Source organism: Lontra canadensis, unplaced genomic scaffold (genome assembly GCF_010015895.1).
Source record: "Lontra canadensis isolate GAN:19392208 unplaced genomic scaffold, GSC_riverotter_1.0 scaffold87, whole genome shotgun sequence".
NCBI classification, from domain to species: Eukaryota; Metazoa; Chordata; class Mammalia; order Carnivora; family Mustelidae; genus Lontra; species Lontra canadensis.
The window spans coordinates 2,417,085-2,441,693 of record NW_022631081.1 but is presented as its reverse complement, the minus strand read 5'-3'; the positions used below and the strand labels follow the sequence as shown (position 1 = coordinate 2,441,693).

Sequence of the window (24,609 nt, the reverse complement as noted above, 5' to 3'; positions counted from 1 at the left end):
AATGTTTCCTTGACTCGTGGCCATCATACCTAGCAAAGTGCTTCACACATCACAGAGATGATCCCCCAGATAGTGCCTTGGGAGGAAATCTCCAGCTTTTTAGTAAATATTTCACTTCTATTACTTTTGAGGCAGCCCTAATTCCACTGGATGTCTTCTAGTACCAGATACACCACACAGGTTTATAGCCAACATTTTTAATGTTCCTTTCATTCTTCTAATAACTTTCTAACAGCTTCCCATGGTTCTCAGAATACAATTCAAGTTCTTTACTATGGCCTAGTGACCTATGTAGTGGCAGCTTATCTTCCCCCCTCATTTAAAATGCCACACCTACCCTCTACCGGCCCCTCAAATACTCCGAACTTTTTCCAGGCTCAGGGGCCATCTCCCTCTAACTGGAGTGCCTCCCCCACCATCTTCACAGGCTGGGCTATTCCAACCTTCGCTTCTTGAGAGTCCTTGTCTTGATGATTCTGCGTCCTGGGCAGTTACCCTGCTTCATTCATTTACGGAAGAGCGCTTCCCGCTAAACCGAATCCTCTCTTACTGATTTGTTCCCAAGGGAGGTCAGAGACCGTGCGGATTTTGTTTTCAGATGTATCCCCAGTGTCTGGAACTGTGCGTGGCACAGAGTAAGCGAGTGACCCCCGGGTCACCATTCATCCAAAGGTCCTTTTTGGCTTTCAGGCAGGTTGGAGCCTGGGTGTGGGTAGGAGACTGTGACCGAGCGACCGCCCTCCCACCCAGCTCCCCTTCCTGGGTCTTCTAGGCGAGCACCCCTCGCCCTCACAGGGGACGTCGTCGCCAGTGGCCGGTGCTCCTCCCGTCGAGCCACTGGATTCTGGGGTGGATTCCGGCGCTGGGGAGGTCGTGTGGCCACAGCTGCTGGCCCTAGCCAGTGAGCAACGGTCACACGGCTGCACTCACGAGGCTGCCGGAATATGCACGTGAGCCACGAGCCAGGTAACCTTTTTCGGTCCCGCGGAATCCGACGGAGAACGCCACGGGCGAACGCGGTGGCGTCGGCCTCCCCAACCCGGAGTGAAAGCTCAGGGAGAGGACCTCCTTTCAAAAGCGGTGGGAGAAAGTTTAACGCTGGCCACTAGGAAACGACTTCCAAAGAACTGACTGGAAAAACTCACCAAAGAGCGTAGGCTCCCCACACGCCCCGGCCAAACTCGATCGGAAAGAGGAGCCGCAAGAAGGGGACCAGAGAGCGCGCGCCTCAAGTGCGCAGCGGCAGTAAAAGCCGCACAGCCTCCTCTCAACCAGCTGCGCAGCCGCAATGGAAGCTCCGCGAGCCCAGGGTGGGGCGCGGACTAGGGCGGAGCTAGCTACTCGCGCGCGCTGACGCGACGAGTCGCGGCGGAAGGGTGTGGACGCGCAGGCGCCGCGGTGGTTCGGGGGGAGTGAGGAGGCGGGGCCGCGCAGGCGCCGTGAGGGGCGGTAGCGGCGGCGGCGGCGGTGGTGGTAGCGGCGGCAGCTGTGAGGGGGTTCCGGGAAGATGGTGCTGATTAAGGAATTGTGAGTGGGTCGGTGGGCGCGAGCGAGGCTACGCGACGGCGGTGGTGGGAGACTCACTGATTGAGAAGTGGTGGAAGCGGAATATTTCTAGAAAGGAGCGATCCTCTGTCTGGCCGCTCCCTGCGCGCGCCCCCTCCCCCCGGCCCGTGCCCCCGGCCCACCGAAGGCCTCACCACGGCGCGTTCTCAGACCCTCTCCCCTGGCGTTGCCGTGGTAACACCACCGCCCACTCCCCTGGGACTGAGGCGCCTGGGTCCCGGCCGGAGCGCGTGGCTCGGGAAGGCGAGGCCGGGAGTTTCCGCTGGGACCCGCCTTCTCCCCGTATACCCCCCACCCCCCGCTCCAGTCCCAGCCTGGGCCCACTCGCAGGCCGGTCGCTGGGGAACCGAGCCCGGGACCGAGTCGGAGCCCGAGGGTGGGGAGGCGCGGTGGGTCTGACAGTGATTTGTCGTGTGGGGTGGAGCCTACCTGTAGCCCGCGGAAGATGGGCTTGCCAGGTGAAGACAGTCCCCGTGTCGCGACTCGAGGTGGGACGTAGGCGCCCTGAAGTTCAAGCAGGAGCTGGGAGTTCGGAGAACTGCGCTCCCCGAGGCAGCGCAGTTGTCTTAATCGGGAGAGCCGTCTCTCTGCTTTGAGTCTCAGTTTTCACGTCTTTAAGATGGGGTGTCGCTGGGTTCCACCTCCTTCACGAGGTTGAGGTCAGGAATTGTTAACACGTGGCCTGTCAGATGGAAGGGCTTTCAGGTGCGTTAGACCGGCGGAGTGCTTTTACTGAAAGGTTAAGGCATTTCCCACCGGCAAGCATTGTAGCTATCACAGGAAATCTGTTAGCCATGATTGTTGAGCTGTCACAGCTGATTCGTATCCTCAGCATCCTGTGGGCAACTAGGGATTTCTCGTATGGCCTGGTAGGTTTTTTCAAAAGCTCCTCTCACTTTAAATTCTTAAACGTACATTTTGGTTTAATTTAGTTATCTTAAGATGACTTATCTTTAGTGTTCTCAGATTTCCTTTAGAAAGTCACTTCTGTCACTTCTCTGCTTAAAACTCTCCAAAGACACCCCCCCTCCCACACACAATCTCACTGTGAATAAAAAAGTCCTTACAGTAGCCCACGAGGTCTTAACATTATTTTCTGTTCTGGTCTGATCGCATTTACTACCCTGCACGTTCCCGGGTCCATTTCAAGCTCAAGCTTCCTAATAGTTCTTTCATTACTTCAGGAAAAAAGCTCAGTTCAAGACCTTTCTGCTTGCTGTTCCCTCTGCCTGAAGTGCTGTCGCTATGCTGCCTCCTGCAGGTCTTTACTTAAGTATCACCTTAGGGAGTCCCTCTTTGAAGACCTAATTGCAACCCCCACCGTTTGGTATTTGCCTTTCCTGCATTGTTGTCAGTAGCAATTATTACTGTCTAACATGCAATACAGTCACTTTTTTTTTTCTGTTTTACCACATGTATTCTCTTGCTACATGCAAGCTCCACGAATTTGTCTCTTTTGCTCACTTCCATATTCCCAACTCTTAGAATAGTTCTTGGAGCATAGTAAGGGCTCAGTAAGTACTTGTTAAGTTAATGAAAAATCACAACTTTAGTCAGTCACAGGGATCCTGAGAAAAGACACGTTTTTGGATAAAGTTTATTTATAGTATTGAACTCTGGATAAAGCTTTTCTTCCAAGTCTTTTATGCAATGTATCGTGAAAGTTTTATTTAATACTCTGACATCTTTGTAATGTAGGTAGGTGGCAGATACTAAGACAGATGGAGGAAACAAGACAGAAGGAAATTGACTTGGCCCAAGTCACATAGCAAGTGAGTTGCAGAACTGATCTTACCTCATAGATCTCGTTCATTTTTATTAGAGTTATTTCCTCCCTTCTAAAATGTGAATTAAGTGTTCAGTAGATCCCTTTGACAGTTAGTGAGGAGTATCAAGCTAACTCATGGAAAGCAGTTCCCATTGGGAATTTGCACAATATGCTTTTTGTGAAACCATTACTTTCATTATAAAAATTTAAATGTGCCAAGGTAACAAATGCTGAAATGTGCCCAAACGTAATTTTTTTCCTAAACAGTTATAAATTACATTTCTTGATGTTCACGCTTCATGTGTGTCTCCCTAGACTTGTTTTTTTTTTTTTTCTTTCTCCTTTTAGACTTTTTAAAAGCAGAGTCTGTTTTTATTTTGTTTCTAGTACCCGGCGTAGCATCTAGGCCAGCATACTGTTAAGTGCTCAGTGTTGTTGAATGAAAAACAGAATTCTTCCTATTTGTGAGTCAACTTTCTAAAATCATTTTTGGTCAGGAGCACTGAATAGGTCATTCCTATGTGAAGATGTTGGTAAACTGTAAAATACTTTGGCAAATGTTTGTTGTCTTAAAAAACGTTATCTATTTTTGACATAAATAAAAAGGTTAGAAATGACTTTTCAGGGTGGGGAGTTCCCTTAAGTTGTTACTTAAGCAATAGATGAAGTTGCCATTAGTGTAGAGTCCTAGTTTTAAAGAACTAGTTGCTAGTTCCATTTGGAAAATTATTTTCCTGAGGATTTTCAGAGAATTTTGAAAATTTTCAAATTGTTGTAAAAGATGAATGAGGCTTTGAGAAAAAGAGAAAATCAAACCCTGTCTATTCCTTTTACTTTTCGTAAGCAGATAGTGAAGAATTTGACTCATCATTTATCCAGAATGTCTTAATCAGTCACTTTGATTTTGTGAAATGGGTTTTACTCTAAGTGTTGTTATATTAAAATAGGGATCTTCCCACTAGTGAGTAGTTGTTAAAATTACTCAACAGTGATTCTTTGGTTTTGTGAAAGTTCCAGGAAGTCTTTAGCTCTTCCCTCTCTATTCCTTCCATTTCTTCTGCAGTCTGTCTTCTTGGTTCAGGCCTTTGTGAATCTTTGCCCAGCCTCCCCAAAGATGGTTTTTTCCCCACACTCCTGCCTCTCAATGTTTTTTAAACAGCTACAGATGACTTCTTTAGATTAGCTATAGTCATGTCACTTCCCTTTTGGAACAACCTTCCTGGATCCCTTGTTGCCTAAAAATGTAATAGATTTCTTTTCATTGTATTCCAGGTCCTAAAAATATGCTCCCAACATGTATCTCTGTCTAGATCTTTCTTTATCTTTCAGAATATGCTCTCAAGGGGCACCTGGGTGGCTCAGTGGGTTAAAGCCTCTGCCTTTGGCTCAGGTCATGATCCCAGGGTCCTGGGTACAGGCTCTCTCCTTGGCAGGGAGCCTGCTTCCCCCCCTCTCTCTGCCTGCCTCTTTGCCTACTTGTGATCTCTATCTGTGGAATAAATAAATAAAATCTTAAAAAAAAAATAAAAAAGTAAAGATTAAAAAAAAAAAGACTATGCTCTCAACCTATATCTTAGTCTGCCTCTCCCCGCCCCACCACACCCTCTTGGCCCCAGTTTATTTTCTGTTACTGAAGCAGTGAGCAAATCTGTGTGTATTCTGAGGAGACAGTTAAGAGGATTAGGTATGCAAGGATTTTTTGTATAACAAGTTTATTTTTGATGAGAATAGGAGTTAGTAATCATGGTGTTTGAGAATGTTCATTGTCTTTAGGTGACAGTTATCAGAGAGACAGAGAGTGATGAGTGACCCCAGATAGTGACAGAGGAGAATAACAGGAGGCATGTTTTATACATGCTGGAGGTCAAGGTGATGTGAAGACTCAGGCATAGATATTTGAGGAGAATAGGGAGAGAGGTATGGGTGGACATGCAGCCGAAGAGAAGTTGGAATGAGGAAAAACTACTGGGAGTTTTCTATAAAATGAAAATCAAGGTGACCATTGTGGGATTTTTTTCCGTTTTCTTATAATAGAAAGTTAAAATGAAAATTTTACGTAACACTGCTATGGTACCCTAATAGTTAGTAGGGAAAAGTCTGAGAAAGACCAGGCCAAAAAAAGAAGTTGATGTCTTGGACACCAGCTATTATCATGAGATAATTGCTAGGGATTTTCACAGTTTATGCTGGAGATAAGTGAAGGTACTTCCCTATAAAAATCTGGTGATAAATGCAATATTCTGATATAATTTACCATAATATTCTTTTTTTTGGATTATATCTTTAGGGGCATTATGCCTTCATTTCAGTCCTTTTGTTGGTCTAGTAACAAACTCTTGGACAGAATCACACACCAGTCAACCTTACATTGTGCTTGCCCTGGAAGGGGTTCTGTTTCTAAGGTTCAGAGTATTTCCCTTGGTAAAGTCTTTTCTTGTTACATCTAAAGGAATTTTTACTTGTTTTTCTCTTAATAGAACTGAGGAGTAATCAGGTACTGGGGAAAAATTTTAGGAAGCATTCATTCATGAGATTCAAGATATACATTCTATGAGAAATAACATAAAAACAAAATATGTAGTACATAGAGAATGAAACCATACTAAAAATTTCATGAGGGCAACCTGACCAGACATTCTAAAAATAATATTCAGTACCCTGTAATTTTCAGTGATGAGTTTACTCTTGTTTCTTTTCTCCTCACAAGAATCTCTACAGCTGTGTTTTTGGGGTCCTGATACAAAGAGGTCACTAAATGGGAGTGATCATTGAGAGCCACAAGTGGTAGTTTTACTTCCCCAATTTAAAAATTCTTATTTAGAGCCCGAGGCATTGCAAAGACAATAACATCCTTGTATTATGCTATCATTGGATTTAAGCAAAAGTTCTTCTAAGTGTAGAGATCTGTGTTTTAAAGCCAAATATTTCATATGTGACATATTTTTTTTTTCTTTTGTTGTTTTAGCCGTGTGGTTTTGCCATGTTCTGTTCAGGAGGTAAGTCTTCCTTTTTTTCTGTATTATTTTGCTGATATAGCTTATTTCAATATGTTAATCTAAAGTAATATTTTTGTTGTATTTCCTTACCTTTACATTCCAGTTTGTGTGACAAAATGAATTGTAGTATATTACAGGTAATTCATTGTAAACGAATTCTGATACACTGCCTTGTTTCGGAAAGCTCTAAAGACTGTGGTTTAATCTTCTGCCAGTTCAGAAATTCTGGCTACAGTATCCCAGAGAAAGGAGGTTCCAGCCTCAGCATAAGCACTTTAAGGCTAAGTAACTTGCAGCTTAGAGAAATTTTTTACTGTTGGATATTTTAAACATTTGTCTTTAAGCCAAAATTTGCTTTCCTGTAATGTTTGTTCTTTACAATTCCTTCCACTTGTGCAGTGGGAAATAAGCCTGTTCTGTCTGGCATATGGTAGCCCATCAGGTTTTCTCCTGGCCATTCTCTCTGCTCCCCTCAAGTTCTTTTGTTCCATCTTCTCTGCATGAGGTCACAGGTTAAACATTCTCAGCACGGTCATTTGGCCTAGTATAACATGACCTCTAGATTTCCTCACCAGCTGGTGTCACTACTTCTTGCATTGTAGTTGTTGCTCTTAACTGCAAACAGTATTCCAGATGTGGTCTGACCACCATGTAACTGTGAGAGATTATTGTTCTCCTTGATCTGCACATAATAGAGAAATATGCTACCTGTTCAGAACTTGCATATCCTTCAGTTGTAGCTATTTGTGGTAGAGCCAGGAAGAGGATAAAAGCAGAGAAACTGAGATATATGTAGCAAACCCCACAAAGCCCGCTGGGTTGTTGGATAACTTGCACGCAGTTTGCACTTGCTCAGTTATCTCGTTTTCCTGGAGCTGACAGTAGATTAGAAGCAGTGAATTGGAAGTGGAACAAAACAAACTGATAACCTAAGAAGTGACAGCTGACAGAAGACAGAAAAAAACGAAAACAAAGTAAAATGCAGGAACTAAAAATGAGTAGCTCTCTGGCACAGCTTAAAGTAGACTTGAACATAGCTATACATATCTCAATAGTGCCCAAGGTTTCCCCATATTTAAACACTCAAGGCAAACCAGGCACCCCTGTGCTTTGCTTGGGCAATTGATTGTTTGAACTTGAATGTAGAAATTGACATTCGTTTTTGTTAATTTTTTTCTTTTGTTTCAGTTAGTTGGATCAACTTGTCGAAATCTTTCTGAGTCTTGGTGTTGTCACTGAAAATAAGCTCAGTTTTTTCTTCTTTTCAGGCTTACTAACCATGCCTTCTGTCTCTATTTGAATTAGTCTTTAAAAATGAGAATGACAGGCTACTGGCATGTCACAAAATAGCAGTTCATTAATAACTTTTTTGGATACTGTTGTTTAGTTGTTTCTTTGTAAAGTTCTGTTACTCTGTTTCTGACCAAGATTAAATATACCTTTTGATTGAGACATTTTAATTATACTTTAAAAATATGACAGTGTTGCAAAGTACATTTTAAAGGACTTAAGGATTGTAGCATTATTGGATTAACCTGGTATTATATCACAAAAACCAAAGAAATACACCCTCCCTGCTGTCTAAAATCCCTACAGAAATTATTTCTGTTGCTTTTAAGAAATGTGCTTGGTTCTACCCTCCTAAACCCAAACTGAGTGATTGAGTTAGTGTGTATTTAAATTAACCTTCAAGATAGTGTCATATTCTCATGGACTTTTTAGATATAAATATTTACTGAGCTTACAGCTACTCCTATTTTTTGTCTCACATAAAATGTTCATTGAATGACTAATCGAATGATTAGTTTTTAGAGAGAGCTTTTCTTTGAAAATGTGCTTTAAAACAAAAGTATTTCTTCAGGCTGTCCTTGCCGGGAGGAAGAAACTTAGCCAAATTTGAAGAGATTGGAGACAGTGCCATGGTTGAGTCACTAGAACAAATTAGAACATGAGAACTTTGCTTTTTATTATTTGTTGTAACTGTTAGCAGCTCCAGATTGGCACAGAACAATACTGCCCACTCACAGGTATTGGTTCAGGCCGTTGAGAACTCTGGTTCAATTTAAAATGAAATAGAAACCACTGTCAGCAATTTCTTGCCTTTTATAGTAATTCTTGTGTATTTGTAATACTTTAAAAACAGTTTCTGTTTACTGGAGAACTTTACAATTAACAGTTTGGATCCTGGATACCCAGTACTGCTTCTATTGAGGTGGAGAACGGTGAAATTGGGCATGTCAGGCATAAGTCATGGGAAAAAAGACCCCAGAGCTCTACTGAAATTTGGACTGTAATAGTTCTTTATATTTCCAGGCTTTTTTTATTATACTTCATATACTTTCTCTTTATCATTGATGATGGTATTCTGGTCGCTCAGCTTTCTTAATTAGCAGAGTAACAATTATATTCCTTCATGCTTTTTTTCCCCCCAGAATTCTGTGAAATTAAATGAGATGGAATAGAGCTGAAAGTGCTTTGGAAAATACAAATGTACGTTATACAAAAAGTTGGGCCAAGCATCAAGATGTTTTCTTGATAAGTGGATAGGACATATAAGGGCACCCCAGAGTATTTGTAACTAGCAGTTTTCCCAAATCATGGAAATCTCGTAAAATAGTTTCTTGAGGTTGTATGATCATCTAGTGTTTAATCTTCCTAAGCATATTAATTTTTAATTTGAATCCTTTTCATATGGAACAGATGTGCTGAATGGTTTGGATAAGCTTTTCTATATCATATGTGGTAAGATTTTAGTATAGGAAATTTCTGCAGGTACTATTGGCTTAATGAAATTCTGTGCTCTGAAATTCCAGTATCAGGTTGGGCAGCTTTACTCTGTTGCAGAAGCTAGTAAGAATGAAACTGGTGGTGGAGAAGGAATTGAAGTCTTAAAAAATGAACCTTATGAGAAGGATGGAGAAAAGGGACAGTATACACACAAAATCTATCACCTAAAGAGGTAAGCTGATTGTTCACATCAGATGCTTAGTCATTCTGTTGAAGAGGATGCTTTAATTCTCTAGCTTATTTATTGAGCGGGTTATTCCCTAACTTCCTGGGCTGTATGCTGAGATACTTTTTAAATTTTACTCTGACAATATGTTGCATTTTAATTTTTTGAGAGACCCCCCATTGATTGTTTTTAAATTATAAAAGTGATATAATTGATTATAAAAAAAATTCAAACAACAGGGAAGGTTATAAAATAAAAACTTAGTCCCGCCTCTTGCCATCACATATGCATAACCCCAGGGAGAACCACTAGTAACAGTTCCTCCTTCTGGATCATTTTCTATAGATATTCAAATAAGTTTTTAAAAATAGACATACAGAGAGCTCTATTACTTGCGTTATTTTTTGTTTTCTATGGCAAACGGGATCCTGTCATACATATGCTTTTGCAGTTGGCTTTGTTTTTCATGGAGTGACACATTGTGAACACCCTGTGGTGTTATTTAATGTCCATGTCCTTGTTTTGAAGGCTGAGTGACCTTTCTTGCTGTGAACAAAGCATAGGTGATTTAACCATTCTCTAAATGATAAGTCAATTTAGGTGTTTTAGGTATTTTCCTTTTTGCATGTTACAAATAATATTTCTGCGAACATGGTTGCACATGTCTTCATGCCTTAGGTTACGGTTACTGTTTCTCCAGGAGAAATGTATAAAAGTGAATTTTGCTGCAAGGATATGCTTATTTAAAATTTTGATATTACTGCCAGATTGCCTTCCAAGAGTTTGGTAGTGTTCATTTTCCGTATTTTTCTCCACTTATTTATTTGCCAATCTGATACACAGAGTAGTCTCTGGTTCAAATTTGCATGCTTTATTAGTGAAGTTGAATGTATTTTCCTATTAGTAGACCATTTGAATTTCTTGTGCAACTTGACTGTTGAAATCTTCCATTCATTGTTTTTATCTCTTTGGTTTATAGAAGTTCTCCTGAGTTTGGCACAAATATTTTTTGAAAAATATTTTTTTTATCTCAGAGAAAGTGAGTGAGTGGGAGGAGGGATGGGGTAGGGGGAGAGAAAGAGAAAGACTCAAGCATATTCAAGCAGATTCTGCACTGAACTTGGAGCCTGACATGGAGCTTGATCCTACAACACTGACATCTTGACCTGAGCCACCCAGATACCCCTAGCTAGCATAAATATTTTAGAATAGAATATGCATGCCAGTATTTGTCCATGGGCAAAAGATCAGTAATGGTTTTTAAGAGTCTATTTTGTCAGTGGTCTCCCTAATTTACTAAAAGTAGGAGGGATCGGGACATCTAGGTGGCTCAGTCAGTTAAGTTTGTGCCTTTGGTTCAGGTCATGATCCCAGAGTCCTGGGATTGAGACCTGCTTTGGATTCCCTGCTCAGAGGGGAGTCTGCTTCTCCCTCTCCCTTTGCCCACCCACCTCTGCTCATGCTCCTGTGCTCGCTCTCCTTCTCTCTGACAAATAAAATTTTTTAAAAAGTAGGAGAAATCTTTGGTCTTTTCTTGGCTTTACTTCTTCATAATGAAATGAGTAACACCCATTTTTGTAGATTTTTTTTTTTTTGTAGTGCTCCTTAAAGTTGTAGGTGAGCTGTGTGATAATCAGTCTTTTCTGTTTTCTCAGTTTAAAACCATCGCTTGGTTTATACTGACACATGAATATAAAGTAGGTTATCACTTTATAGACTCTTAAATTTTATTTATTTATTTATTTATTCTCCTAGAATGCAGTGTTTCTTTGTTTCTGATGCAGGTTTGAATGAAGGCAGTAATTCTGATCAATCAATTATCCATAGAGACTCTTATTTATTCCTGTTAATTTGTTAGTTCCCTAAGTATATCTAAAAATAAAAATGTGTTATTTGGAGAAAAGTGTGGCATTCTAGATAGTATGATCTGCAGAGTATTTATAGTATTGAATTTGTTTGTGTATACTTAGTTTTATTTTTTAGTATTTTACATTTACTCATTAATTGGATTTTACCAACACATAAAACTTTTTTATTGTAAGCATTTAACTTTTTTGGGGGATTCTAAAATTAACCAGAAAGTTCAATATATAAAACTTTCTGTTGGTGTATGATGTCCATATGTGAATAATCGTGAAATAGATTCAAAATACCCTTCATTTGAAAACTGAGAGTTGGAAATTGAAGAAATGTTTGATGTATCATTAAATGGAAAAGATTAATTGCTAAATATGTGCATAAATATAAATATGCACTGCATTACATGTATTTTTAAAAAACTAATCGGAGAAAGGCCTAGAAAGAGATTCATTAAAATGTTAATGTTTTTCTCTTGGTGGTGGGATTATGGGTGGTTTAAATCTTTTCTTTACTTTTCTGTATTTTTAATTAGAAAAACGATAAATATTTTGAGGCATCTGATTCAGATGACATTCCAGCCATAAATAATAAATCTCTTAATTTGAAGAGGGCTGTATAAATACAGTTAGTTCAAGAGATGTTATTGTTCTGAAGAGTGTAATTTGGGGACAAGGTTCAGAATTCCTCTCAGGCTTTTAATAGATTAAATAAAGGAAAGCCATGGCTCTCTGGAGGCCATCCTCCCAGTACTCTCTTGACTTCTTCATTCCTAGAAGGAGCTGAAGTTATTCCCAGTATCCTTTGGTTTTACCCTGTCATGCCCTCATTTACTCCTCATTACTCCTATTGAAAAATAGGGGATATGCCTGTTGTACCTAAGAGGATACCAAAATGCATGTTTGCTCAAAGTCACACAGCTAGTAAGTGGCAGAATGATAACTGTGATCTGGATTCTCTGGGTTCTAATCCCATGCTCTTGTGGTCACAGTTAGGCAGTCCTAACTCCCTGACAATAAGCACTCAGGACCTGATGAACATAGGTGTCCCATGAGAAGGAGGGGAGGGGGTCTAATTGGATGGGAAGGGCTGTTTGATGCCCATAGAAGGCTGGCTTTGTCACACAAAGAAAGATGGCAGCTGGGGACCGAGCGTGGAGAGGCCTGAGACAGGAAAGGAATAAAGGAAAGAGGATGGCATTAATGGATCTCAGTCAGTGTGGTGGGTAGTAGCCTCTCTGACAGCGGTGAAGAACAACCAAAAACCTGTCCGGTAGTGCAAACAAAACCAGGACCAACTGTTGCTGTGGTCTGGGGGAGGGAGTGGAAGGCAGTCACATGTCCACATGCTCAAAGGCATCCGTGTTGTGCTGAAGGCCCAGTAGCTATGGGATAACTAGATTATGGAAGGGCAAAGAATCATTTAGCAGTGAGTGCTGAGGCCTTCACTGTGCCATAGGGAAGATAGCAATCATGACATAGGGCTGGCTGCATAGCCTGTCAGACCTCAGTGTCCTGCAAGCGCATCCTACAAGTTCAGCATGCGGTAGACCTCCCCACAGTTCCTAGAGAGTTTTAGAGCTCTCTTCCTGAGGAAGTTAAGTTTGTGTCCTGTAATATATATTTCCTTTTTCAGCATGTGCTCCTTGGGTAACTTCTAGTGCTGTGTGCACTATCACTGTATAGCAGCAATAGAATTGCAGACTTGACTGGCTAAATCTGTTGCCTGAAGCTACCCACACTTTATTGTATGTTTGAAATACTTGAAATTCTGAGATCCACTCTACCCAGTGGAATCAACATCTCTGGATTCTCTGGCCAGTATGCTTTACCATTTTGGCAAAACACTTCTTGGAGTAAGATACACACACTTCATCTTAACCAGAAGATTGAGAAACATCTTGGGAAGGTATTAAAAAAAAGACCATAGTTTAGTGACCATTGACTTCCCCGCCCCCCTTGAATCTCAAATAATAATCTTAGAGGATAATGAGATTCTCTCCATATCCTTTGATAATTTACAATAAGTAGTTGCCCATGGTAATTCTAAGCAGAGGATCTAGTCCTTATTGTGTTCTTACTATGTGCTGGTTACTGTACAATGTGCTCTAGGTCAGAGCTCAGTGATTCCCCATAGCAGCTGTTTCTAGTGAGGAAATGAAGGTCCAGAAAGGTGTAAGTAACTGGCCCCTCTGTCACAGCTGTTGGTAGCAAACATGGGCAATGAACCCAGGCAGGCATTGTGACTCTAGAACTTGCCCTCTTAATCGTTTTTGCTCTACTGCTGAGCCCTGTGGGAGGGTTAGAATATTTTCCATTTTCTGAAGTAAATGCCAAAGAGGTTTGCAGAGAAATTCTTCCAAGGCGATAGTTTTCACTGATTCCCATGTTCCCATAGTCTTTAAAGTCTCAAGTCATCTTCCAGAATAAAGTTAAGTTTAATAAGCTACTCGAGATTATCCATGTCGCTCCAGTTGTTATAACTGTCCAGAATAAAAACTATTAGCTCTTAGCAAGCCTGACTCTTCATTGTCTTCTAGAAGTGCCCTGTTCAGCCCCTAAGGTTCTTTTCTTCTTGTGATGTGGGGTTGCCCGTAACCTGTTTTCCTGAGCATAGCTCAGCTCTGTCCTGTGTAGAAGCATTCCTAGACTACTTTTATTCTTCCCTAAACTTTGTCACTTTTTGTCACATCTACTCATTTTAACACCTGATCATGTGTACTTCATGTCTATGTATTTGTCTTATACCCTATTTAGCATAAAAGTTTGAGTATGTTTCTTTATGGTGTTCAGTATTCACTTAATGGATGGTGGGGAGAGAGGACAGACTGTCGGGCAAAAAAATTTGAAGCAAGGCAAGGAAATGTGTTGCAACCTTTGAGATGGTTATTTCGGAGAAAAACTTGTAGCTCTCCTGAGACTTTGTAGGAAGGAATACACTGACCAGTCCTTTTGTTGTTTTTTCTCCCTTCTTGGGGAAAATCAGCTTTATTGTTTTATTCTTTATAAGCATTATATCTTCACCATCTCCAGTCAGTCCTGAATGACAGAGAAGTCATAAAACCATGCCCCTGAATGGTCTTGTTCCCCAAAGACTGAAACAGCAGAGGTTTAATTGAAACTCATTTAAAAATTTCATGTAGTTCCAATTAAGAGCTCATTTTTGTAAGCAAAAGAGTTATTTGCCAGGAACTAAAGTTACATTCATGTTTAAAAATGAGAAGTTTAAATCACCTGAGAATGCAAAGATCAATTATATCTGATGATTCACAACAGAGCATCTTTGCATAAGTATACATAAGAAATTTATAAATACCAGCCCAATATAGTAATTCATTCTTAAGTCGAGAATTAGTCACCAACGGAAAGGTTTTTCTTTGTGTATAGTTCTAAGTCTTCAGTTTTACACAGTTCAGAGTTTTCTAAATAGTGACCCTATTCCAGGGGAATATCAGAAATACTTCTGTAATGCATTGTTTCCTTTTTATGGTATGTTTCTCATTGGTATTCTGTTTCGTTATGTGGAGAATACTTCTTTCCCTCCCTCTTTTTGTTATTTCTCCAAAACTTTAAAGCCTTGTTTTATCCTGAAAGTTAGCCAATTTGTGTCTGGTTATTTTACTCCTTTCCTACAAATCAGGATTTGAAGTCATTTTGTAATTTTTTCCTGTTGTTCTACCCATTTTTTTCCATCTCCATACCCACCACGTTAATGCAGGTTACCATTATCTCTTTCTTTTGAGCTTTTCCACTTGTTTCCAGACTGATCTCTTGCCACCCATTCTTTTGACTCTTATAAATAATGCTGCTGTGAAAACTTGTGTACAAGTTTCTGTGTAGACAAGTTTTTATTTTTCTTGGGTGTGTGCACATGTGCATACGCACACACACACTCACTCAATCTCTCTCCTAGTTGGAATTATTGGGTCAAATGGTAACTCCTCACTTTTTGAACTCCCAGACTGTTTCCAAAGTGACCGAACCATTTTACATTCCCCCCAACCACATGGGAAGGCTCCAGTGTCTCCGTATCGTTGCCAACACTCGTTATTATCAGGATTTGTTTTGTTTTTGTAATAGCCATTTTAATGGGTGAGAGGTGGTATGTCAAGGTTTGGATTTGCATTTCTTTGTCGATGCATGATGTTGAGCATATTTTCACGTGTTTACTGGTAATTTGTAGATCTTCAGAGAACTATCCGGTCAAATCTTCTGTTTTTTTAATTGGGTTGTCTATTTTAAGAGATCTTTACATATTCTAGATAATAACCCCTTATCAGGTACATGATTTGCAGTTTTTCCCGTTCTGAGTTTTCTCCTCACTTTCTTGACAGTGCCCTTTGAGGCATTAAAAAGTTTATAATTTTGATTAAGCCCAATTTACTTCTTTTTCATTCATCATTTATGCTTCTGGTGTCCTATCTGAGAAACCATTGTTCAGTCCATGGTCCCAAAGATTTATATCCACATTTACTTATAAGAATTTTATAGTTTTAGGGGTGCCTGGGTGGCTCAGTCAGTTAAGCATCCAGTTCTTGATTTCAGCTCAGGTCATGATCTCAGGGTCATGAGATCGGCCCCACACTGGGCTTCATGCTCAGCAGGGATTCTGCTTGAGATTCTCTCTCTCCTCCTCCCTCTGCCCTTCTTCCCACTCGAGCTGGATCTCTCTCAAACAACAACAACAACAAAGAATTTTACAGTTTTAGCTCTTAAATGTAGATCTTCAGTCCATTTTGAGTTAATTTTTGCCTCCATCCACTCTCGCCCTCTCCAGTTAATTTTCATTTACTAACACAACTCTACTAAATTGACAAAGAATGTTCTTAAAACTTAAATCTAGTTGTGTCATTCTTCTCCTTAAAGCCTTTAGTAGCTTCTTGTCATACAAAGACTAAAACCCAAACCCTTTGGCTTATAAAATGGGCCTCATTGTGATCTGTCTCCTCACCATCCTCATCTTATGTCCATCCCTCTGTTCCGCCTTCACTACAGTCTAGCCATGCTGGAGGCCTCAGAGTGACCCAGGCAGACCAAGCGTTTAGCTATTTTAGGACTTTGGGGCCTGTGTCTTCATGTGGCTGGCCCTTTGCACCCTCAGATCATCACTGTATTATCACTTCCTCAGGGAGGCCTTCTTGGGCACTCTTAAACACGGTATTCACAATGTCCTGTGCTCTCTTCCTTGACTTTACTGCACTTCAGGAGAGGTAATTCACTCCTTTTGTTATTTCCTGCTCTGTTTCCTGCTTCTTTCCCTGAAAGGTGAGCTCAGAGTAGGAGTTGTCCATTTGCACACTGTTATTTATGTAGCCCCTGGCACACTGGACACTCAGTAAATAAATACTTAAGTGAATGAATGAGTGAGGTGGCCATGTATTTAAGGTATATTTCATTTGATTATAAAATGAAAGATTATTTATGGCAAATTAATCTCATCTTCATATTCTTTCACATGTTTTTCTACATTTTGATGTTTACAGTAGGTTGTAGGATGAAAAAATAGAACTGTACACTTTGCTCATTTTGTTTATAAGTGGATGTAAAATTTTCACAGGAAAAATGCAGTTTGAAATGATTTGCCAAGATGTTATGTCTCAGGAACAGATTTAAAAAAAAAAGAATGCTATTAGGTCAGAGGTTCAGTGTACATTGTGGTCATTTATTATGTATCTTTGAAACCATATAAGCTCTTTGTTTTACTCTGCCACCATGACAGAGTTGTCTTACACTTAACAGGTTCACAGCCATTGTTGTAGAAGTTAGATCTTCATGTTATCTCCTGTCAACACAGTTGATGGAACATTTTGGTTGAATTTTACCCTGAAGTTAAATGTTCTTTATATACATTTAGAGTTGGGATGGGAAAAGGACTATGTATGGCAAAGAACGTTTTGTGCTCTTGGACATTATTTTATGCCTGACTCTTAGACAAATCTAGAAGTGTTTAGCTTGAGTTAAGTTCTGTCATGAGTTTGGTTTGTCATGAGAGACTATTTCATGATTGTTGGGAGAACAAGAAGAGGAGTGTCCTTTTTCATCTGTTTTTGAAGGCCTGTCTCCCTTTTATTAATCCACTTAATATTTGTTCTTTTTCTGAGACTCTAAGCTTCCAAAACAGAATTTCCTTGGTAAGTAGGTGATAGAAAACCAATGTGTGTGCTGTCAATTATATAAATGGCACATTTGCAGCGCCTTGTTAGGAATATTTTAAACTTGCCACTAATGAAAATTTATCTCCTTTAAAGCAGAATTGAAATTTAGTTTTATTTACTCCATGTATGCATTTTCCCTATGTTTAGCCCATAATGGGATTCACTGAGGGGAGAGGTTTGTTAGTGTTTTCATGTTAAATGTAGAAAGCGAGTCAATTTGAAATAACTGTTTCAGAGGTTTGGTCATTCTCAATTAAGTCAAAAAGTTGACTCTTGGAGTTCACATAGTGGAAAAGTATCCTGGTGGAAGTAAGACAATAGGCATCTGGGAGCAAAATGAAGACATGTTAAAACTTTCTTTTAGATTTGGTTCTTTCTGGCCTTTAGTGACTGCCAGTTTTCTGTTTGGGTCAGTAAATTTTAGAGCTTTTGATGAATGTTTAAGGTTTTTAGACTATTGAGTACTATGGGAATAAATAGGATAATTAAAATAGGTTTCTGAGCTGGTATGTAACTTTTTTTACCTGCCTTTTTTTTTCTTTTTAAAAAATGTTTTTTAGAAGTTTTATTTGTCAGAGAGAGAGAGAGCAGATGGACACACAAGCAGGGGGTGCAGCAGGCAGAGGGAGAAGCAGTCTTCCTGCTGAGGACCCTGGGATCATGACCTGAGTCTAAGGCAAAAGCTTAACTGACTGAGCCACCCAAGCATCCCCCTTTTTTTTTTTTTTTTGAAAGAATTTACTTATTTGTTTTAGAGCATGCATTTGCCTGTTAGGGGGAGGAAGAGAGAAGGGGGAAGAATCTTTAGCAGACTCCCCACTGAGCGCAGAGCGGGAATCCCAGGACCGTCAGAGCCTGATCTAAGCTGAAACCAAGAGTAGAATGTTTAACCAACTGAGCCACACAGGCACCCCTTTCCTGCCTTTTTCTACATTAACCACATGAACCACTGATAGAGCTCTTGGTCATACTTTGAGATTGATTGGTAATCTTGTAGGTATATTTTAAAAATCACCCAAACGTGTTACATTATACCCAGATGAGACCTCTCCCAGTTAAAGGGATTTTGGTTTCAGTACTTGAGGGATGGAAGAAACAATTAGGATTTCAGGTATTCATTGACTTTGAATGTGGAAGTATTTTCAGGTAGCTTGGCTTTATTTTTGGGAGGTTGTGCCCCTTTGCATAAATCTTCCCTAGATTTGAAAAGAATAGGTGCTCGAAGAATTAGTTCTCCTTTATTGTTATCTTTTTAGGGTGTAAAGGCATAGGTAAATCTCTTTATGCCATTGGACTCTTATTTATAATGTCATGTAACAGTGCTTCAGCTTTTCTTTGCCAGTGGTTTAATTTGCCACAGTAGTGGAAGCTCCAAGACAGGCACATGATTTTGTGTACTGAGGAGGCAACGAAAGGGCTGTCCAGACTACCTTTTCTTTTCTTTTCTTTTCTTTTTTTTTAAAGATTTTATTTATTTATTTGACAGACAGAGATCACAAGTAGGCAGAGAGGCAGGCAGAGAGAGAGGAGGAAGCAGGCTCCCCGCGGAGCAGAGTCTCCGATGCGGGGCTCGATCCCAGGACCCTGAGATCATGACCTGAGCCGAAGGCAGAGGCTTTAACCCACTGAGCCACGCAGGTGCCCCCAGACTACCTTTTCTATAGTTGCACAGCCCTCTGGCTGGTGGAGGTTCCTTACATTCACCTCACTTAGCTTCCAGAATTCATAGGGATGCTTCTGGCTACCTGCTCCATCTTAGTACAGAGGCAGAAGTCCTTCCTAGGCCCCAAGTCTCCTTAGTTTGTTCTTTTTCCTAACTTAGGAAATGAAGTTGTGTGTGACGGTTCTCAGAGAAGCAGTTCTGATACAGAAAAAGTATATAGGGCTTCAGGTTGGAGGAGGTAGTTTTGATATGTGGTTATTTAGCCACTTAAATGCTGGTTATATGGAATAATAAATGAATGTGTACCTTGCAGTGCTGTTGGAAGATTTAAGTGAAGAAGGGCATGTGAAAGTACTCAGCTTTATGTCAACTTATAATTAAAGAGCGGTACCTACTGTTTATTGAGCTCTTCCTCTATTACATAATGTGCTAATAAACACATTATAGGTATTATTTGATTGAATCCTCCCAATAACCTTGCAGAGGAGGTAATAGGAACAGTGTTCAACTCATGGGGAAGTTGAGAGAGCCAAGTGATGTGTCCAAGATCACACAGCTTCTAAATGCTGATGTTGGGATTTGAATCTGATCAGTATGAAAAGCCTGTGCATGTCAAACTGCTTTCTTTAAAATCATTAGATATGGTCATTCCATTTGCATTTCTCTGAAGACTGAAAAGACTGATTTTTCCATTTGTTAACCAGTTTTGTTTTCTATTTGTAGCGTGTCTGTGGATGTCTTTTGCCCACTTACCTGTTGGGATCTTTGCTGATTACCTGAGGAATTGGCATAAACTCCTCATGTATTATATACTTAACCCTTCTCCCACTATAGAGGAGGCATTCACTTTCCAAACATACCGAATTTTATACTTGGATATATTTTAAGATCTCCTTTCCATCTGGGTTCCTCAGATTGTCACTTTTAAGTTTATTCTGCAAAATGTATTTGAAGACTTTTATTCAGAGATACTCCCATATTCTAGCGACTCTTTCATGTTAAACAATGAGTGTGATCTAACCACATGCATAGCCTCTGAATAGCCTCAGTTAACTCTCAGATTTCACTTTCGGGGAATAGAGCAGAAGCCAAACACAAAATTGTTTTTTTTTTTCCTCGTTACATCTTGTATACAGCTAAATGTTTTTAGTCATGTTGTTTTTACATTAATTTTCCACTTGATTACTTTGGGATTGACAATGAAACCTACTGATAACAATCTTGAACATGGGTTCATGGAACTTAGAACATAATCACCTTTGATGACAGCACTCTTTGAGGTAGCCCAATAGATGCCAACAAAGAAGTGATAGTACTGTTGAAAATATATTCACTGTTCCTTTCTTCACAGCAAAGTTCCTGGATTCGTCAGGATGATTGCTCCAGAGGGCTCCTTGGTGTTTCATGAGAAAGCCTGGAACGCATATCCCTACTGTAGAACAAGTAAGCCTGGGTGCTGGCAGTCATTCCACCCCGCTGTCCCACTGCTGATGAGGAGAGGGACTCTTGGTGCCGATGCCTTTCAGAAGAGTGGCGCCCAGCTGTGGCAGAGGAGAGATTTCTGTGTTCCTCCTCCAGACCTTTGTGAGGGCATTGGTTCATTCCCAGAGGTCTTTGCTGACTGTACTGGCTCCAGGGGTGAGACCCGAAAGTCATCCACACTCAGAAGTGTCCTTTGGTTTAGTTTTAATAGTTTTTTTCTCATATTGCCACATATAGTAGAGTAGGAATATGTCAGACTTCTGGAACAGTTCCCTGTTGTTTGCTAAATTGGCCTTAAAGTGATATAATGCTTTTGCGACATTATTCTACTATTGTTTTAAAATTAGATTATTCACTCTAAGGCAGACTGTAGTGTCCCTTGTGTAGAAACTTTTGCAAACATAAACTATTAAATGCTCTGTGTTTTCAGGTAGTTTAATCATTGTGACATTAAATAATATGACATTGTTTTGACTTGGATTAATATTCTGAAATTTTTCCCCTTTTATTGCCCACCTGTCCATTATGCCTCAGTTGTAACGGTGAGTAAAACTATTTTTGTGTCACTTACTCTTTGTCTTTAAATTTTGTTTTACATAGTAATTATTTTCAGTCTTGCTTTTTAAATTCAGACTGCCCACTGCTGCATGGCCCTCCTCTGTGCTCTTTCCACCAGCCTACACTCCACCACATGTTCCCAGTGTTAATGGGTTTTTTCCAGCCTTGTCTCAAAATCTCCCTATTGACTTTGTTTTGCTTCTGCTACTTCCTTTGAATGCTGTATTTGCTCACCAAACCTCCCAGCTTCTTTAATATTAGCCCTGTATGCTGCATGACAAGTGGGGTTGTTTAAATTATTTAAAAGCATGCAGCATTTGGTTTGCCTGACAAGTCCATAAAAACAGGTAGCTAATGATTCTTTGTCACTTGAGGATTAGTCTTATAGAGTCAAAGCACGGATGCTTATGCTGGGGAAGGCTCCTGCAGACAAAAGCCCCAAAGAACCGGTAAAGGATCACTGTCATTTTGCTGTTGTGTTTTCTGCAGAATGAATATATGAAAGATGATTTCTTCATTAAAATTGAAACATGGCACAAACCAGACTTGGGAACATTAGAAAATGTAAGTTTCAACTCTGGGCTTTCAGTGCAGAAGACCCTGGAAATGGGAATATTGTAGTCCTTTCTGTCATCACCAGAGTGATGCCACCTGTAGGAGACCAGTACCTGGACACACCAGGGCATGTCCGATTGCAGTGAGGCAGGCCAGCAACCAGCAACAAATGGGGCTTTCCCTCTCAGTCTCCTTGCCTTCATGCGAGAGTGGACGGTGGGGAGAGTTCGTGTTTTTTATCAGCACTCTTTACCTGGGACAGGGAGAGCAGAGATAAAATTCACAAGCCTATTTTAGCCGTTAACTTTAGATATCTTTCATCTTTTCATCTCTGTATGTTTGTCAGAGCTACTCTACAAAGCAAAATTGATGCCTTAATTTTCACCTCCACTCTGCTTTGCAGGGTTGATGTCAGAAAAATGGCCAAAAGGTGAATGGGAGGAGCAACTTTGAATATTTTATAAAAATATTGACAAGCTTCTTATTTTTACAAGTTGGAGCACATTTATTCCTCAAATGTCAAGAAAATCACTTAAGACTCATTGTAATCATTAACTTTTGATAAGATGTATCAGAGACTTAGGGGAAGGCATCTGGTATTGATCGGTGCCTTTGGCCCAGTGGCTGTCCAAAGTGTGATCTCTGCAGCAACATCTGGGAACTTGTTAGATACGCGCATTCTCAGCCCTCACCCCATACTTACTGAATTAAAATCCCTGGTGGTGGGGCCCAGTATGCTGTGCGTTGTGGTGAACACTCCAGTTTGAGAACTACTGTTCCAATCTCACCCTACGCTGTTAAGGGAGAGTAAGTTCATGTTGTGGTAGATGATGCTTTTATGTGATTGGTGCCAGTTAATAGACTTTTTATTTATAATTGGTAGTATTTGACTTGAGTTTTTCTTCTGGGTGATCATTTGACATTTCATGTCTTTTTTTCACAGTAATTCTAAAATTTCAAATCTAAATGAGATGATTGGATGTGCTTTAGTCTGTGTATGAGTTGATCTGTGTTCTCCAACTTCCACATGGACAAACTTTGGCAGTGTGTAAACAGTTCTTAATTGGTTCAAAGAGGGAGTTTTAGAAATAAATGATTAATTAACATGAGGAATGGAGGAATTGCTTTCCTATCAAAACTGAAAAGCTTTGGGATAATCAAATTCAGAATAGGTTTTAAACCTCCCAGTGCAGCTTCTTGAAATCTAATTATAATGTCACCTTATGTTTCTCTAGGACTTAAAGGTTACAAGGACTTGGTCGTGTATTACTGGGTTAAACATAGGTTAGGTACATTTTGTTATATAATTCTTCTCTAAGGACTACCAGAGAATAATGATGACAGATTTCTGTTAATTGGGCTGCATCCTCTCACACCACCCCCTCCACATGCTTATTTTTTAGGTATACAAGGGTAACACAAGATTTCTAGATCCCTTAAGCCTTCAGATTGCTAATTTAATGAAATAGCAATCTGGCTTTTTAAAATTCTTTGTATTGTGGTCTAAAAGACTCAGATAAAGATTACATATGTAAGTGTAGTCATTTGTCTAGTAAGAATAGTCTATGGTTTGTTGTGTTTCATTTCTCTTTGTCATTTATAGGTACACGGTTTAGATCCAAACACGTGGAAAACTGTTGAAATTGTCCACATAGATATTGCAGATCGAAGTCAAGTTGAACCAGCAGTAAGTACTGCATACTCCCCAATGACATTTTAACCTGTTTCCTCTTACATTTAAAAATGATCATCTTACTTTCTTGTATGGCCTGCGTTTCTACATTGCAGGGAGCCTGGAGTTTGGGTATGGGTCTGTGCAGCAAAAAGAACAGAGAGTAGGAGAGAGGGTTATTTGTTTGCTTGTGTGGATTTCACCTTTGCACAAATGATCCCTTTGAGAAATCCCGGTATATCTGAGATATATAGAGGTTTCTTTTCATTGGCGGGGGTGGGGTGGAGACTAACATTTTTTTATAAATGAATTCTCCTTTGGGCTTCTATAAATAATGTGGGTCCCTTATACTTTTAAAGTGTGATTGAGAAACCTGAACAGTTGTGTAGCTTTCTAATCCTGATTTTTACTAGATGTAAATATTCATAGTCTAGGCTTTTGACTTAATACCCACCCCCTAGAAGTGAAGACCTGCATTCTCCCAAAGTAAGACCCTTTTATTACTTTGCCACAGTTTGAAAATACTAACTCAGTTCTTAGAGTATGCTGGTGCTGCTTGCTTTTGCAGGGCACAGTTGTGGACTTTTCCTATGTTAAGACAACCATTGACCCTCTTTATGCTAGTGTAGAGAGCAGAAGCTTTGAGACAAGATTTCTTCTCTCATGGTAAAGCCCAGCATGTTGAGTTAGCATTTTTATTTCATGACTTTTCCATTTCATTTTTAGTGCTCATTGTCTGAACACGAGCAGTGTTGTAGGCTGTACAGAAATAGAAATAACCCAAACACAACATGTCTGTTTTTGCTGTTGAAATTTAAAGGTAAATCTTCTAGGGGCACCTGGCTGGCTCACTGGGTTAATGTCTGCCTTCATCTCAGGTCATGATCCTGGGGTCTGGGGATTGAGCCCTGCATTGGGCTCCCTGCTCAGTGAAGAGCCTACTTCTCCCTGTCCCTCTGCCTGCTGCTCTGCCTACTTGTGCTCTCTCTGTCAAATAAATAAAAAAAAATCTTTAAAAAAATAAATGAAGATTACCCTTCTAAAACCAAGGTCTCCCACCTTTTCTCTGAAATTGCTGGGTTTGAGAATTCCAGCTTTGACCCTCTGCTAGGCTGGGTTCTATTCTGGTAGGACTCCCCTGATTAGAAATGTGAGCACTAATGAGGGATCCTTGTTTGTAGAACTTCTTAAATTTTAGTTGTGCTATGATTTGACATGATTTCAATTTTAAGGATAATTATATATTGAAATTATATAGGACTTTGAAATTATATAGGACTTTTTTTTTTAATCCTCAGAAGTGAACGTATGTTCTGTTTTAGAAACAGTATTCAGATGTCTGTTTTGTCCTTTTATTTCTCTTGTCTTTTCCAGCCATGTTTACT

General features: G+C 40.1%; 1 protein-coding gene across 2 annotated transcripts in view; it reads left to right on the top strand.

Annotated features, from left to right (window-relative positions):
- The first annotated feature begins 1,445 nt into the window (after window positions 1–1,445).
- The window catches only part of PITPNB (phosphatidylinositol transfer protein beta), a 63,428-nt gene continuing 40,264 nt past the window's right edge, over window positions 1,446–24,609 (top strand). For both annotated transcript variants that reach the window (XM_032883283.1, XM_032883284.1), the window contains exons 1-7: window positions 1,446–1,527; window positions 6,300–6,330; window positions 9,144–9,289; window positions 20,309–20,400; window positions 20,974–20,981; window positions 21,487–21,561; window positions 23,156–23,239. In XM_032883283.1, the coding sequence (XP_032739174.1) occupies window positions 1,508–1,527; window positions 6,300–6,330; window positions 9,144–9,289; window positions 20,309–20,400; window positions 20,974–20,981; window positions 21,487–21,561; window positions 23,156–23,239 (456 nt within the window). In that variant the 5' untranslated portion in view covers window positions 1,446–1,507. The remainder of the gene's footprint in view (window positions 1,528–6,299; window positions 6,331–9,143; window positions 9,290–20,308; window positions 20,401–20,973; window positions 20,982–21,486; window positions 21,562–23,155; window positions 23,240–24,609) is intronic.